This window comes from Hyperoodon ampullatus, assembly GCF_949752795.1.
Source record: "Hyperoodon ampullatus genome assembly, chromosome: 12".
Lineage (NCBI taxonomy): Eukaryota > Metazoa > Chordata > Mammalia > Artiodactyla > Ziphiidae > Hyperoodon > Hyperoodon ampullatus.
In genome coordinates, this window is record NC_136925.1 from 70,826,768 (window position 1) to 70,845,002 (window position 18,235).

The 18,235-nt window shown below is 37.4% G+C and overlaps 1 protein-coding gene across 2 annotated transcripts in view; it reads left to right on the forward strand.

The window, feature by feature from the left end:
* The window catches only part of GRM1 (glutamate metabotropic receptor 1), a gene marked incomplete at both ends in the record, with an annotated part of 367,295 nt that overhangs the window by 316,099 nt on the left and 32,961 nt on the right, over positions 1–18,235 (forward strand). For both annotated transcript variants that reach the window (XM_079716352.1, XM_079716353.1), the window contains 2 exons: positions 1,646–1,772; positions 13,026–13,956. In XM_079716352.1, the coding sequence (XP_079572478.1) occupies positions 1,646–1,772; positions 13,026–13,956 (1,058 nt within the window). The remainder of the gene's footprint in view (positions 1–1,645; positions 1,773–13,025; positions 13,957–18,235) is intronic.

Here is an 18,235-nt window from a genome sequence, read left to right on the forward strand (position 1 = left end):
AAGACTTAATCTGAGTCTACTTTCTAAAGTTATTTGAAAGTAAAAGAAGAAAAAGGAAAGCTTTTACAGTTTCTGAAAATATAATGTTATTTGATTTTTTCATGTAATTCTAAAATAGTGGTATAAATTTCAACCTGATTTGCAAGAAGATAATTTTATTTTCACAAAGGATAGAGTTTGTATGATTTTAAGGTATGGCAATATTTACAGTTTAATTTCTGACTTTACATCTGAGAACATTTGATTATGTCTAATGTGTTAGGGAGGGACCTCTGTTTCTAGCCATGAGGGAGTAACAGAGTACAGACTTTGTCTTCTGCTGTAAACAACCAGAAAACTTGACACAGTATATGAAATAACTATGTTCAGACATTGGAAAACAGTGCATGACCTTGAATTCAAGGAATTGAAAGGAAACAAACAAGGTGAACCCTAAAATCACTCTGGCTTTCTGTCTGGAGGCAATTTCCTAGTTGTTGTTTAGTGAGAAAGAACACAAACAGAGCTTGGCTATCTTGATAATTTAAGAAGACAGAAATCAGAGTTTAAGAAGGCCAAGGCAGCCAGAATTTGTAGTGCAGAGGAAGGAAGAGGATGGATCTATACAGAAAAAGAGTCCCAGAAGTTGGCATATGAGTTTTCATGACTGTTTGACTGAATCTGTATGAGCAGGGTAGAATTCAGAATGTCCAGGTAAAGAACAATTAGTGGAGAGCTGGATTCCCAGCGGTCACACAAGGCCAAGAATTGTCCCAGTTTCTACAAGCCCTAGTGGAGACGCTTTGCTGAATACACAAAGAGTTAAGTAGAGATCCCAGCAGGGTCATAGTTTATAATGAGGCTAAACTATTCCTAGAGTAGAGACTATTCTAGACTTGCCCTAAAAAATGAAAAACAAAACTCAAACTGAGCCACAGGTGACTTAGCTGCCTGCTGGAACAAAGGTCAATACTACTTCAAGAAAAAAATCCAGCACTCTACACCTTATGTCCAGCATCTGGTTAAAAAATTTTAGACATGTGACAAAGCAAGAAAATGTGACACATTACCTGAAGGAAAAGCAAGCAATAGAAACAGTCCCAGATATTATATTGATGATGGAATTAGAAGTCAAATTAAAATACCTACTGTAAATACATATGAAAGGATTTAAAAGAAAACGTGCATATCACGAGAAGACACATGGAAATATAAGAACATAAAATGGAATTTATACAATGAAAACCAAAGTATATTAGAAATAATTTTTTAATGGATGGGATTAACAGCATATTAGACATTATGAAAGTACAAATCAGGGAACTTATAACAATATAAAAAGAAAAATGTATTTTTACTTTTCTAAGAATTATTAATACATATTAATATACATAATGATACAATTCAGCTGTTTAATTCCTTTTATAAAAGAAATTATTATTGAAAAGCTTCCAAATCCAACATGGAATGAACTGAAATTCACATCTGAACTCTGGTACAATAAGGTATATCCCAATCCATGTATTTAAAGTTCCTCGACATATACGATTTTTTGAAAAGTTATTTTTCTAAAAAAATCATAGTTTGAAAGCAAGTCCTCATCTGAAAAAAAATGTGTTTCTGGAGAAACAATCTGTAAGGCATATGAAATATTGCTATGTTATAGGTCATACGGAAAGGAGAAGTCAGTTGCTGCTGGATTTGCACTGCCTGCAAAGAGAATGAATATGTGCAAGATGAATTCACCTGCAAAGCTTGTGACTTGGGATGGTGGCCCAATGCAGATCTCACAGGTAGGAGCTGCCTCACTTGTAAGCCCTGTCCCTGACTGTTGACCTTTCCAATGTGCCTATTGTTTAAAATGACAGTGATTATCTCATGTCTTTTTCAATGTTTATTTACATTGTTACTGCTCATGTCAAAGTGTACATATAAACCTCTTATACGTTTTCCATAATCTATATTAAAAGCTCATTTAAATATAAAAGTATATTCAAAGGTTATTCTTGTATACCAGTTGTTCCTGTTTTTCTTTTTAAAAATTTTATCTGAAGATATTTCTAGTCACCTGAATTTATATTTGCAAATATTTCTTGAACATCTATATATGAGGCACTATTGCAGGACATAAAGGTACAAAAATAAGTGAAACACAGCCCCAGCTTTATTTACTTAAAATATATCAGGGAAGAAACATGTAAAAGTATAAAATAAAACAGTTATTACTACAATAGAGATATTTATAAACTACTGTAAAGTTTGTTAGGCAGATAAGAAGATGAAAGAAATTCCAGACAGAAAGTAGAACATGAGAAACATGAAAGCATGTAATACATTTGGAGAAAACCATGGAACAAGTATATGGGGTTGTTTGGTAAATGCAAGGCCTAGTAGATACGTGGTCAGAAATGAGACTGGATGAGTACACTGGCAACAAATGGTAAGGAGCTTCTGTAGGACCTTTTTATAAATGTTTGGATTTGGCTTTAAGCACAGGAGAACCACTGAAGAATTTAAAGTGGTGAATAACATCCTGATATCTGTGTCTCAGAAAGATGACCCTGGTGGTAGTATGGTTGAGAGTAGTGAGCCTAGACTAAAAATAGAGAGAACTTAGGAAGCTATTATGTTGGTCCAAGTGAGTAAATTCAAAGGCTGTGAACTAGGGCAGCTGCTACAGCCATGGAGAGGAATAAATGAAGCAAGAGATGATTTCCTCATACAATCAATGGGACTCCTGTGGATGGATTACATGAGTTTATATGCCTCCCAAGAGCAATGTTCAGGTATATGAGTTTTGATTTCCAAAGACCCTGGTATGAGTTCACAGATGAGAGGTGTTTCACAGTTATTTTCACAAATTTTAAAAGTGATAAAGCCGGGGCTTCCCTGGTGGCACAGTGGTTGAGAGTCCGCCTGCCGATGCAGGGGACACGGGTTCGTGCTCCGGTCCGGGAAGATCTCACATGCCGCGGAGCGGCTGGGCCAGTGAGCCATGGCCACTGAGCCTGCACGTCCGGAGCCTGTGCTCCGCAACGGGAGAGGCCACAGAGGTGAGAGGCCCGCGTACCACAAAAAACAAACAAACAAAATGTGATAAAGCCACAGAAACTTTGTCTTTGAGTTCATAGAGACCTTGTCATCTGAGTAATGCAGTCCCTCATTTTAGAAGGACAAAGCCGAGGCCTAGAGAAGTGTACTTGCGTGCCCAAGGTCATGCAGCTAGTTAGAAGCAGGTCGTAGTTCACTGACCGCTGATCCTATGCCTCCCTGTGTGCTGCTGATAATCATTAGGGTAACATTCATGACTGTTGTTTACTTTTTGACTTGTTCCCAAATAAGAATATGAAACTAAGAAATTGTGTGGCTTATTCAATGGGCATCAAAATGGCTGGCTGAGTAGAATCAGGTCACATAATTAAAATTATACCTTGTAAGTGATAGACCTTGTAAAATGTTAACCCTGTTAGAAAATAGACTGAGTATCAGAAAGCTTTTAGAAATCACCTGGTACAAAGGCCATTTTTAAATGAAAAGAAATTAGATCAGAATATCTTTGAAGGTACAAACTATACCTCACCTGTTTCTTTATTCTCTAGCTGAAAACTGGTTTTCAACTTCAATGTGCCTAAAAATTACCTGGGAATTACCCATCTACAGAGATTCCCATTCACTATTTCTGAGACAAGACCCAGCAGTTTCTGAAGCACTTAGTCCCCGTTCCATCGCTTGAGAAACATTACTCTCTGGCTCATAGCCTGATGCCTTGAACGTAATTGCTGCCTGATAAATATTTGTTCTATTGAGAGAATTAGAAAGAAGAAGGGACTCACCCTCAATAGGAGAAGCCACCACTAGAATCTAGGGGGTTTTGTCCCTGGGTCTAATGCCCTTTCACTATGCATTTATCTCATGGTTGCATGCAATGGACTGACTTGGAAAAGCTTTTCCAACCTCATTCTGGACACAGGCCTCCTTTCCCACTTGTACTGTGTCTCTTTTCACAACTTTACCCTCCTTTGTAGTGTGTGCTTCCTGTCGGTCCTTTTCATCTTGAGAAAGCCATCCCCTTAGATCACCATTGTGCTTGAGAACTGGGCTTGACTTCAGAGTCAGCCCTCAGCTATTTGACTGAGACCACAACTGACCAGGAAGAGGCTCAAAGACAAAACCATCACCTTTCTAAGGTTAATCTTAAACGTCAGAAGTCCTGGCTTTGAGGTACAAGAGTTTTCCTGTCGTCTACACTTTTGGGGCTTCCTCCAACTTTTCCTACTGCTTCATCTTCCCTTTAAATGGGGGCTTATCTCATACATGATAAAGAACTTCTATCCAACTTTAAAACATTAAAATACAAAAATTTTTTTAAAGATCTAGTATGTTATACTAATGGAACTCAAAGTCATATGTTTTATTCCCTAGAGATCTTCCACTGTGGATATATTGTCTGCCCACTGCCAAATGATCACCATCATTGATTAAGCCTCTTTGACTTAGTAAACTATTAAAAAATATCCTCCTTGATTATAAATAGGTGAATTTTAGTGCAGTTATCTTTCTAGAGAATTTAATCTACTATCATCCATCATATGTGTAAAAATCACTTTAACATTCAAATGAGTTGAGCAAAGCAACAGCTCAGACTGCCTTTATCTGATAACAACGGGCAAGTGGCTACTTTCGGATCATGTATCCAAATTATGTTGTAAGTCTTATACTTAAGGTCTTTCAGAATATGCATCTCTCGTACTCATTTATACTTTTTTTAACGTCTTTATTGGAGTATAATTGCTTTACACTGTTGTGTTTGTTGCTGCTGTATAACAAAGTGAATCAGCTATACGTATACATATATCTCCATATCCTCTCCCTCTTTCATCTCCCTCCCACCCTCCCTATCCCACCTCTCTAGGTGGTCACAAAACACCAACACCGAGCTGATCTCCCTGTGCTATGCAGCTGCTTCTCACCAGCTATTTTACATTTGGTAGTGTATGTATGTCCGTACCACTCTCTCACTTCGTCCCAGCTTACCCTTCCCCCTCCCCGTGTCCTCAAGTCCATTCTCTACGTCTGAGTCTTTATTCCTGTCCTGTCCCTAAGTTCTTCATAACTTTTTTTTTTTAGATTCCATATATATGTGTTAGCATACGGAAATGGATAAAGAAGATGTGGTACATATATATTCAATGGAATATTATTCAGCTATACTTAGTTTTAATGACACCTACTGTTTCTTCATCCCTTCCAGTCTTACACATAAATGGAAAATGAGATCTGATTTGCCACTTACTTGGTGCCATGTCAGGCTCAGAGCAAGGGCGCAGTACATGGCAATGTGTTTTTGATTGTTGCCATAGTAGCAGTAGTTGTGAAAAGAGAAAACTCACAGAGAGAGAATACAAAAAATCAGTAAAAATATTCAGAGGAGTGTATGCATTGCCTTTAAGTAGGTATTTTATTTTCATGGGTAGATTTTTTTGACTGAATTTTAGTTAAAATGAGAAATCATTCTCTTTGGAAAATAGTGTTTTTTACTGAAGGTGAAGTTTGTTTAAAATATGCTTAAAATCATTTTATGTGATAGCTACTTTTCATATATGCTTCAAAGACTCTGATATTAATGAATAAAAACATGTTAGTGAGTTTTTGTTTTCATTAGAGTATGTTATTTTTTGGCTATGAAGAAAAATATTGTATATTTCTTAGAGGAAATGACTTCTGAAGCTGTTTTAATAAATTTTTCATATTTTCTTCTTGGGAATATGCACATTTTAATTCAGCATTTAAATTTCACAGTTTACTTTTTATGATGCATAAACACGGATCTTTTCTGCCACGATATACAACTTGCCAGTAGTTTAACAATCTATGGGCCAATTATATGTAATCCAGTGCTACTTACTCCTTTTAAAAAGTCAAATAGTATAAAATAATTCCTCAGAAAATCAGACTACGCTAAATTTCATCAATAAAAAATAGAAAATACTAAGTTATAGAACTTAACTTTTTAACTATTTTTCCCCATCCAACAGTTACTGCCACCTCTCATATTATCTACTCATTTATTCACTTTTATATTATACACTACCACCTACTTCATGCCAGGTATTTTTTTTTTGAGAAACTGGGACATATGGGTGAATGAAACAAGGTTTATATTCTGGAAGAGAAGCTTTATATGAAATCAGACATGTAAACAGGTAATTATAAGCCTTGCAACAGGAGTATGTACAAAATTTCATGTAAGTACAGAGAAAAAAGCCATCATTTTTCCCTGGGAAAAGAAAAACCTTCACAGAGGAAGGGACATTGAGTTAAACATTAAATAATAATTTCACCTTGTAGGTAATTTATATTAATGTAATAATGTTAAAGAAAGCATTTCAGTGAAGCCTTATGCAATCATGAAGTACTATTGTAAATGTTATTAAATGCCCCAACACACTTTAGGTAGAATAATTGTGGTCTATCTTTATTTCTTGATTCATATTAAATTTGTCTTTACCTAATTGGAAAGAAGTCAGATATTAAATTTTAGCCTCCTCCAATGCATTTGGACCTTACTAGTGAGCCAATGTTTGTTTCAAAAATTAGGAGTAACCCATTGCTCTCAGATCAGAGTTATTACCACTCCTCTTGTATTTTGCTCAGTAGTTTGTAGTCTGCTTGCAGGAAACTGACTTGTCCAATGGTTCTGGATTGTGTAGGGTAACTCTAACCACAGACACTGCGAGGTCCTTAAGTTCTCTGTGCTTTAGATATAGTATGTACAACTCTCATTAAAGTCTTCTCCTTTAGGGTGCTGGGGGTCAGGTAGGCTCAGGACACTCACTCTTTACCACTGGTTGAATTTAACCGCCATCCCTTCTAGTCTTGGAATACCCAAACACACTTGGGAGTTGGGCGACTCTTCTCTTTAAACCTCAAAGCAGGACAAATAAGTACATTACATCACATATATGAAGAATATGGATATTTTGTCTAATTCTATCAAGATATCAAAGCTAGCACTTCTCAAATTTAGGGTGTATTAAAAAATAAAAAAGAAAGGAAAGGAAAGAATAAAAAACAACTTTTAAGAAGCTTATTCAAAATGTAAATGATCAGTCCCAATCCCCAGGTGATTCTGTTTTGGATGGTCCTGGATTGGCCTTGAAAAATTTGGTTTCCAAGTGGGGAAAATAATCTAGGGTCTTCACACGAGGTAAAGTAATCCTCGTGGTGGTGTAGGTATATTGCTTTGGGGTGTTGTTATGACAAACTGCTACTGTTACAACACAAGAATATTTATACTTCTATCATAAGGATGTTTTTCTTCATTTGTCTATAGTACACTACATAGGATAGGCTTAATTTACAACTAGACTTAGAAGACTCTATGATTATCTGTTGAGATGGCTGAGTATCTGTCTTTGGTTTCTGGCTACATTAAGGGCACTGGGATTTATGATATACAGTTTAAAGTTTGAAACTCCACTGATGGCAACCAAAGTCAGTTCATTTACTGATGGATTTCCCCTGACATATTTTTTTTTTTTTTTTTTTTTTTTTGGTGGTATGCGGGCCTCTCACTGTTGTGGCCTCTCCCGTTGCGGAGCACAGGCTCCGGACGCTCAGGCTCAGCGGCCATGGCTCACGGGCCCAGCCGCTCCGCGGCACGTGGGATCTTCCCGGACGGGAGCACGAACCCGTGTCCCCTGCATCGGCAGGCGGACTCTCAACCACTGCGCCACCAGGGAAGCCCTCCCCTGACATATTTTATTAGACAGGTTGTCTTGGCTCTATGACTTGAGGGTCATAAAAGACTTCACTGAGAACTTCTATCTTGAGCTGTCTCAAAACGAATGTTCATTGTGCAGATTTTGGTAGCTCAATCCACAGATGAAGTATGTCCTTGTAGGAATAAGGGTCCTAGAGAGCTTGCACCTGGATACCTCTTGATCCCTGGCTGCTAAACTGAACTTTCTCTTACTGTACTTTACCTTTTGCCTTTAAATGAAAACATTACATAAGCATGTTCTGTGAGTCTTCTGAATTCTTTCAAAAATTTGAACTTGTGAAATATTTGCATATACAAAACTTATTATTATAATATACTTAACAATAGCTTGATAAAATTGAATTACTGAGTTAGAGTAATGATTGTATCTAACAAAACCCAGGTTTAGGCAAGTCCTTATTACTAGTGTGGAGAATATTAAAGACAAACTCAGGTTTGTATAGCTTTTATCAATAAAGTAGAAAAGTATGAATAAGCAAGAACATACAAAGAAGAGTATGATATATATAAGAATCTTAAGATAATCTTGCACAGAAGACCACTGCATAGTCATCAGCTTGCTTCAAGGTTCTTGGGTTAACAGTTAACTTTCATGAGCCTTCAGCTTCTGGAGGCTGTCTGCAAACCTCAGTTTAAAATCACTAAGGGATGTCAGCAGTATTAAGGTTCCCTTTTAGTTGTCCAGAGGTTTGGGAATGAAGACAGCCTTATATAATTTAAATTCATGAATAAATGTTCCGATGAAAAGTTCCCATATCACTAGATTGGTAAGTTGGAACATGCTTGCTAAGACTACATGTCTGATCATATTTTTGCCATTATAAGTATTGTGGCTTTTCAATAGGGGAATGCTTCAACCCATCCAGAAGATAAATACACTATTTAAGCTAGTATATATTTATAAACCATAGAAGGAGACAACTCTATGCAATGCATTTGGAGTTACTCAAAGGATTCTTCTGCAATTGTATCAGTCAGTGCCCCCGACCTTTACAGTTTTTCCAGATTAATTTAATTACAAATGAAGCATGAACTGGCCACATCTGCTATCCTGGGAATGTTTTCCCACTAGTGTTTAATTTTGTGGCCAATTTGTTTCTACTGAAATGAGTTCTTTCACTTTTTCCATCAGAATTTTATCTAGTGTATATTGGGTATTTCATCTGGTGCTACGAGATAGCCATCTAGTTTTGCCAGAATTATCCTTATGGATCTTACAACACAATCATTCTGGTGTTTCTTTTAAGAATCTCTTTTCTGGCTAGAGTTTGTGTACCTACAATTGAATTCTTGAACTTCTCCATGGATTTGTTATTATTAATAAATTGTTTGTTGTTCTATATGGGACTCTGTAAGGACTCTTAGAGCAGTCTGTTTAGCATGATTGTCTCTGAAATATTTCTATTTTCTTTCATAGTACTAGAATGGTATTAGATTTTATAGTACCTTTTTTTTCTAACTGCAGGTCTCAACCTTTATAGCAGCAATTATTTTATATAACATCAACACATCAAGAAATTAAGTATCCTTAGGCAAGGAGACTAAGCATTGGCTATAGAACTAAGAGGTTGGGTAAATTTGCTTTTAATGGGTAAATTTGTTATATATTGTTGTGTAACAAATTACCACCACACAAATCACCCCCAAACTTAGTAGCTTACAGTGACACACATTTATTATCTCACAGTTTCTGTGGGTCAGAAATGCACAGTATAGCTGAGTTCTCTGCTTCATGATCTTTCACAAAGCTAAAATCAAACTGTCAGCTAGGGATGGGGTCTAGTCTGAAGGCTTGATTGTGGAAGGGTGCACTTCCAAACTCACTTAGTTATTGGCAGGATATAATCCTCAAAAGATTGTTGAATTGAGGGCTTCAGCTTTCTTTTTATTTTTTTAGCTCATTATTTCATGGGGACTGTTCTCAGTCCCTTGCCATGTGGACCTTAGCAGCATAGGAGGTTGCTTCATCAGAGCCAGCAAGAGAGTCTGAGTCTGCTACTAAGATGGAAATTATCTTATGTAACCCAATCACAAGAAGGGCATCCCATCAACTTTGCTATGTTCTATAAAAAAGAAACAAGTTATAGGCCTCGTTCATACTCAAGGAGAGAGTATTATACAAGGACATGAATCCCAGGATGTGGGGATTATTCAGAACCATTTTGGAAGCTTCCTACCACAATGAACAATGATTTTTTGACATTGCTATTCTGTTAATACATATAGATCATGGTGTAGCATTTTCATATTTATACAAAAAAGGAAGATTTGTGATGATCTAGGTATCTATGATAATCTATATACTTATGTGCTCTGTTTCAATCCATCTTCCTATTTCTGTGGAGTCTTTCATCCATAAGAATTCTGAAACAAAAGCTGTTACTTGGATAATGTCTTAAATTATACATAGTATAGGTATTTTCATGACTAAATCAGATATAATTTGATCAGGTGTAAGAATTATAGCACATCTTGTCTGGCAGTAAATCCTGTATTTTAAAATTGTGGGTTTTGTGTCACCAAGAATAATGTATTCTTATAATAATAGTCTCAAAGTCCCAGTTATATGTTGGAGCATAGGATTATCAAAGATTTTCACTATTTGAGTGGTTTTATTAAACCAAGGTATCTGATGTTCTATTAATAGTGAGATGATTCGTAGACATAAAGGCATCTATATCAATAAGAAAGAGATATTGCTTCCCCTGGGAGTTCAGAGAACAGACAGGGAGTTCTTGGGTGTCAATGTCTCCCCTGGAGTTAAGTCATTAGACAGATTTTAGGTAGTTATCCTGAGTTTTACTAATATGGGGTAATGGTTCTTTAAATTACTCTTTTATTTGTGATATCTATAGGTTTTCTTATCTATAGGTTTCCAAATCACAGAGAGTAGAGACCCTTTTAAATGTCTTACCTAAAGATCCATGATTATATTGATTTCTTGTTTATTTACTATATAACTCTAACTGGAAATGTCTAGTCACATATTAGATATTTTCTAACTTGGTAATTTTAAATTTTAACCTTTTTTTTTTCTCTTTGATGGCCCTAATTCAGATCTGAGCCCATTTGTAGAGAGGCTCTAGTCCTTGTTATGTCAGTTATTGAGTCTACCACAGAATTGTTTGAAGGTTTCCTAAAATCTATCTTCCATCCTTAATTTGAATCTTTATTGAAGAAAAAAGTCTGAAATTGCTTTATGTAATGCATTTTCTATTTTTATTTTTTAAATGTTACACCACTGGGTTATTTAAATCTTCCCTTTTGTAATGTGCTGCTTTTTAAATATTTTCCTACATGAGGCTAACAATTAATTGATTTAGTTGGTACATATCTGTAGTGCAGTACAATACATATCTAATAAAAATCCTGAATTCTGCAGAAAATATTTTGCCTGTGTCCCTGAAGTTTACGAAAATCATTAATTATAGCTCTCAATTTGGCTGTAGACCAGGGTTTTAATTCAAATTCAATAGATCTGACTTGTGTTCTAGAAATTTAAAATGCAGTATTCTTTTCTAATAAAAACTCCGAAGACAGAATAGCTCATTTACAAAACCAGGTTGCATAGAAAAAGAGAAATGCAAAGAGGGTAGCTTTCAGAAGGTTACAAAGGCCTTGACAAAGACTCAACTGGAATTTGAATTTTATTTAGCAGCCTCAGTATGCCAATTAATTAAAGGAGCTGAATATCGACTATTAAGTATTTTATCTCTAAATGGGTCTATAGTTGTTCTTAAATATTTTAATTTATTGATTGTGTTACATCAAAAGTTCCCCATAATGGTCATTGTTATTCTAACTATATATCTATCTAATCGTCTTTCTAAACTTTATCAAGGAAATGGGAAGATTTAGAATTAAATGTTTTGGAAGCAGAAGTTCTTCCAGGAAGAGGCTGAGACTCTGACACAGACAAACCCCTGACACACAAAAGAGAGAGGCCAGGGCTTCCCTGGTGGCGCAGTGGTAGAGAGTCCACCTGCCGATGCAGGGGACATGGGTTCGTGCCCCGGTCCACGAAGATCCCACATGCCGCGGAGCAGCTGGGCCCGTGAGCCATGGCCGCTGAGCATGCGCGTCCGGAGCCTGTGCTCCGGAACGGGAGAGGCCACAACAGTGAGAGGCCCGCATACCGCAAAAAAAAAAAAAAAAAAATAGACCACTATGATCAGTCAGGAGCGTGTGCTTCTGAGTGGTTTGCACTCATGTATTAAATGTGAGTCTGATCCCAGCTTGGTGATTATCAGAAGCCAGGGCTGACACTGACCGGTTAACGTGCAAAAACTGTGTTCGCTGACGGGAGCTTGTTGAATGACTGAACAGGTTTAAAACAGGTTCTGGTGGTTCCTCGCTCTCACGGCTACAGAACAATGAGTCTCTTCCTAAATTTATGGAAATACATATTTTTATTCTCACAATTTGGGAAATATGGCCCAGACCAATCACAAAATTCTGTGAAGGGGTTGTTGCCAGGACTTGACAAATGTTTTTCTCTCTGTGTAATACAAAAGAGACTTTATTCTGGAAGGAAAAGATAAGCCAGGCATTTAGGAACACAGCACTGTCTCTCCTTTCAAGAGATGGGTGAGGGGAGATTTCATTCTTCTTTAGTATGTCTATTAGAGGTTGATAACTCAAAGGCCCTCAGATGCCACGTTCATAACTAAAGAGGTGAGACTTAGAGTGAGTAGTATAATATGTGGTAAATAGGAGAATGCAGATTTTTGTAAAGAATTCAAATGAAATTTATGTTTAAAACGTTTGCTGGCTGGCCAAAAAAAAAAAAAAAAAGAATAGAAAAGAAAGAAAATGCTTGTCTATGAGCTGGACTTGCCTCTGGACAAATAGCTGCATAAAAATTTGTTAGTTTATTTCTTACTAACTTATTCTATTACACTGTGACCATTTAACCTTCAATGGAAACACAGTTTAGTTTCCTTCTTTTTCTTTCATTTTCTGAAAGGGTAAAACCAAGTTCCATCCATGGAGCAGCATCCATTTATAACACTGGAAGCAAAATTATATTTATAGGCTTAAGTATGTCACATTAGGCTTGTGATGAGATTAGGTTTGGGAACATGGTTGTCCAGAGAAGACAATGGTGTATGCCTATTTGTGTGATAGAGAGGCATTTAAAAAAAAATTAAAATAGCTTAAATCATGGAAGATGCGAATATGGCTATGCCTCTGGTAACTAGTAAGCACTATTATTGATCAGCAAAATCTTAGATTCATTTTAAAACTATTTTTCTCATCACAGGCTGTGAACCCATTCCTGTCCGCTATCTGGAGTGGAGCAACATAGAATCCATCATAGCCATTGCCTTTTCCTGCATGGGCATCCTTGTTACCTTGTTTGTTACCCTTATCTTCGTGCTGTACCGGGATACACCAGTGGTCAAATCCTCCAGTCGGGAGCTCTGCTACATTATTCTAGCTGGAATCTTCCTCGGTTACGTGTGCCCTTTCACTCTCATTGCCAAACCTACTACCACATCCTGCTACCTCCAGCGCCTCCTGGTTGGCCTCTCTTCTGCCATGTGCTACTCTGCTTTAGTGACCAAAACCAATCGCATTGCACGCATCCTGGCTGGCAGCAAGAAGAAGATCTGCACCCGCAAGCCCAGGTTTATGAGTGCCTGGGCCCAGGTGATCATTGCCTCAATTCTGATTAGTGTGCAGCTAACTTTGGTGGTAACCCTGATCATCATGGAGCCCCCCATGCCCATTCTGTCCTACCCAAGCATCAAAGAAGTCTACCTTATCTGCAATACCAGCAATTTGGGTGTGGTGGCCCCTTTGGGCTACAATGGGCTCCTCATCATGAGCTGTACCTACTATGCCTTCAAGACCCGCAATGTGCCCGCCAACTTCAATGAGGCCAAATATATCGCCTTCACCATGTACACCACCTGCATCATTTGGCTGGCTTTTGTGCCCATTTACTTTGGGAGCAACTACAAGATCATTACTACCTGCTTTGCAGTGAGCCTCAGTGTAACGGTGGCCCTGGGGTGCATGTTCACTCCCAAGATGTACATCATCATTGCCAAGCCCGAGAGGAATGTACGCAGTGCCTTCACCACCTCGGATGTAGTCCGCATGCATGTTGGCGATGGCAAGCTGCCCTGCCGCTCCAACACTTTCCTCAACATTTTCCGAAGAAAGAAACCAGGGGCAGGGAATGCCAAGTGAGTTATCTGACCTGGGTTTGCCTGCCCTCTCTCTCTCTCTCTCTCTCTCTTCTATTTTCTTCTATTTGACTAAATCACGTTCTTCCATTTCCCCAGTGTTTTTCCTGTCCTTTCTTAATCTTTTCTTTTTTTTCAAATCTCACATTCTGTTGCAGTAGGAATGTAGTACTAAAGGTCTTCGTTTTTTTCATTTCTTTGAAAGAGCAAGGAACGTGAATCAACAACCAGCTGAGCATATATTTATTCCTACCTGCAATCTGCAGATTCTGTTGTGTCCCTAATATTTTCCTTTTGCGTGGGTCCTCCTTCTGTGGGGTCTGGTCAGAGATGCAATCTCTAGTTCTAATTTCTAGTTTAGATCATGGTTGAGGTAGTTTCTGATTTATTTTTATTACTTTGGAGCCACACCGTTACTCATCTGGGTTGGAGAGGAAGGAGTTTAGGTACCTGGGGAAGTTTGATTATTTCAAAATTTGAGTGCAGCTGAGCACCAAGTATGTCCTGAAATAAGTTCCCTTAAGCAACTGTCTTATCGTGCCCCTCTTATTTATTGAACCTTAATGTGTACTGTAAACTTCCATAATGCTACACATGAATTGACCTATCTCTACTACAAGGTTATAACCAGAATGGTTTCCTAGCCATAAAGTACCAAATGAAATAAGGAACCAGATAAAGGTGAAGAGCCCCAAACTTGAGAGTCAGCATTAGCATCAAAGTCCAGATTATTTCTATTTTGGTAATTCTTCTGAGTAGTTTATGTAATACACACATTCCTATCTTTTGCCTGACTCTATTTTGCAAAGAAGCATATGCTAAAATTTGCATGTGTCATCTCTTTCTGAGACCCATGAAAACAGATTTCATGTCACATTTACAACTTTTAAAATAACATGGGTGCTTGAAGTTCTAGTGGTAGTTGAATTATCCAAAAATTAAACGATTTTCCCATTAGCAGTATTAATTTCACTCTTTGAAACAACCCTTTGAAAGTGAAGAATTTTAATAGTAATAATTATAACATATACATTGTTTTAGAACTATTCTGTGCACCTGAACATGTCAGCAAGGTAAGGGGAGGGGAATGGGTGTTGTTTTCCCCAATTTTGTAGGTGAGGACACCAAGCCACTGTGAATTTGTGTGACTCTTAAGTAAATTCCACTTAGTTAGCCATTTTTTGCCTAAGTCTAAACTGGCATGAAATTTCTCATTTTCACATATGTCAAAAAACCTACATGCCTTAAACTTCTGGGTTTTTTATCTTTGCTGGTCAAGTAGCACATCTTTTACAAAAATCATATAATTGGCTTGAGGATCAGATGAGGGAGTCTATGGGAAAACATATATATATATATATATATATATATATATATATATATATATATATATATATATTTTTTTTTTTTTTTGGCGGTACCCGGGCCTCTCACTACTGCGGCCTTTCCCATTGCGGAGCACAGTCTCCGGACGCGCGGGCTCAGCAGCCATGGCTCACAAGCCCAGCTGCTCCATGGCATGGGGGATCCTCCTGGACCGGGGCACGAACCCATGTCCCCTGCATCAGCAGGCAGACTCCCAATCACCGCGCCCCCAGGGAAGCCCGGGAAAATATATTTTTGAAGTTCATCAAGTTTTGTTATTATTTCAAATAAAGACGTCCTTAAATTTTTTCAGTGTTAAGGATGAAGCCAATAATTTACACCTACTTCTTGCAGTATCAATTTCAAGTTCTTCATGAGATGCTGATTATAAAAGTTGCTTAGCCGGTTTTTTTCCCTTTGCCCTGATTTTTCATTCCTGCCAACATCCTCTAAGTTCTAGTGAGCATGAAAGCAAACAACAGTGCCATGAAATGAGGAAAAAAATTAGAGCATAGCCACAGAGTCCAGATGTACAATGGCATCATGACAATTACCATTAAGAGGGAAGGAATGAGAGGAAACAAAATGAAAAGAAGGGAGAAAACACTCTTTAAACTGGAATGTTTGTAGAGACTAAGATTTTCTTTATCACTTCTCGTATGGCTTTATGAGGGTTCCATTCCAACATCCACCATTACCCAGAGCCATGTTTTCTAACTGCCGTTATTATGGTTCTTCAGAAACTTTCATATGATTTTTGGTCATGAGTCACTTCTGAAAGCTGTTATTATAACCATTTAATGGAAAGAGAGAATTTATGTGATCAAGATATCTTTTGGTACTCAGGATTATGCGTTTTTGAAAGCTCTCTCCGGGATTCTATGTACAGACAGATATGGGCACCTGTCCAAGAGTGAGGTGACTAATCTTTAGTACACATTGCTTGGCTGCTGGGATAAAATGAAGTTAGCTTACCACTTCTATAGTAGCCAGGCACTGTGTTTATTCTGACTACCTTCTCACACCTGGAACTGCTTTCCTTAGATGTTGAGAATATTCCCTTCATTATTATGAATTTAGAAAGCAATTTCATTTAGAATCATGCTTTTGAGAGAAAAATCGTCTTGGTCTAAACGGGATTGGTTGTCTAGGAAGCACTGCTTTCACCAATTAATGCATTGCTCAACTATTAGCTGTAAGTTATCAAGCACTATCAGATTATTACAGTAAGGAATAATACTTCTAATTAGTAATTCTAACACACAGCTTTCTTTGTACAATTGGTAGCTTCTCCAAAGTGTACCATACAGCTGAGCTGATCCACAGAGGGTATTTGAGGCTAAAGTTCTATGGAAAACAACCATTTATTTACTCATTTTTCTCCCTTACTCTACCATTGCTTCTCTTGTAGCTCTCTATGAGATTGCACTTTTGAAATATAAAAATAATCCCAGTGCCTCTGTCTTTACCTTTGTTTTTTTTTTTGTTTTTTTTTTTTGCGGCATGCAGGCCTCTCACCGCTGTGGCCTCTCCCGCTGAGGAGCACAGGCTCCGGACGCGCAAGCTCAGCGGCCATGGCTCACGGGCCCAGGCACTCCGCAGCATGTGGGATCCTCCGGGACCGGGGCACGAACCCGTGTCACCTGCATCGGCAGGTGGACTCCCAATCCCTGTGCCACCAGGGAAGCCCTGTCTTTACCTTTTTATTGCTGTTTTATGACTTTCTGACCTGTCTCCAAAGCTACAAAAACCACAAACAATCTAATATTTTCTACAGCAACAAAAATCCAGCAGAGTTTTGCCAACTGAAGCAAGGGGCTGAAAACTCTGGGGAACATAACACCCAATGAGTTTATTACCATTCTGGATGTGTAATCCCTACATTTATGGTGCACTGTGGGTGTTCGTCAGTCTGCATATGTAGCTATAAACACAGAACAGATGCTGTAATGAAGAGCTTCCAACTGATCTGTTTGATATTATTCTGAGGAGTTGCAAGTCCAACTATATTCTCATACCAGCCTGTTTCTGAGATATAGCAGAGGGATGATGTTGTGTGTCTGCTTTTGCAAAGTTTACTTCAATTTGTTATTTTGTTCACAGCCAGATATCTGACACAACCAAAGGTTTGGGCACTTGCATTTATATTTTCTGAAATATAATTTAGGAGGATTTTAATCAATAAATTGGGTATTTGGATTACTTGAATTACTTATAGTTAGAAATCCTATTAGGCATAATCCTGCCCTGGAAGATCAACTGAATTACAAAATTACAATACTTTTGACATTGCTAATATCTTTAGCTGTTAATGTATTTGCATGGGAAACTATTCAGACCTTAATTAATATAAATGTAGTGGTAAACTTCTCTTACTTGGCAATAGAAGAAACATAGAAATCCATAGACATTCATAAGTAAGCAAGTTATTTTGATCCAAGTTACTTATCACTTACTTTTAAAGCAAAATGAGTTAACATTATGCAACTAAAAAATTAAGACATTATGTAAATGGCATGCTTTCTTTTAAAAAAAAAAGTTATACCAATGGCTAAAAGTCAAACTAACACTTCTAGTCATTTTTTTGATAAATAACTCAACGAGTGCCAAACAATGTGAGGGCACATGGAGCTGAAATGTGACAGTACATGCCTGTGACTTTTTGGGTGCATAATTGCAGGCAAAACTAAAAACAATTACAATCACCAAAAAAAAGGCATTAAATTGATGCAAGGAAGTAATTTTAAAAAATAGGTTTCTAAGTAAATAGTGTATGAGTATGTTCTTGTGATTGTTTCTTAAGCATTTGTATATATGTTATTTTCTTTTAACATCTTTATTGGAGTATAATTGCTTTACAATGATGTGTTAGTTTCTGCTTTATATCAAAGTGAATCAGCTATACATATACATA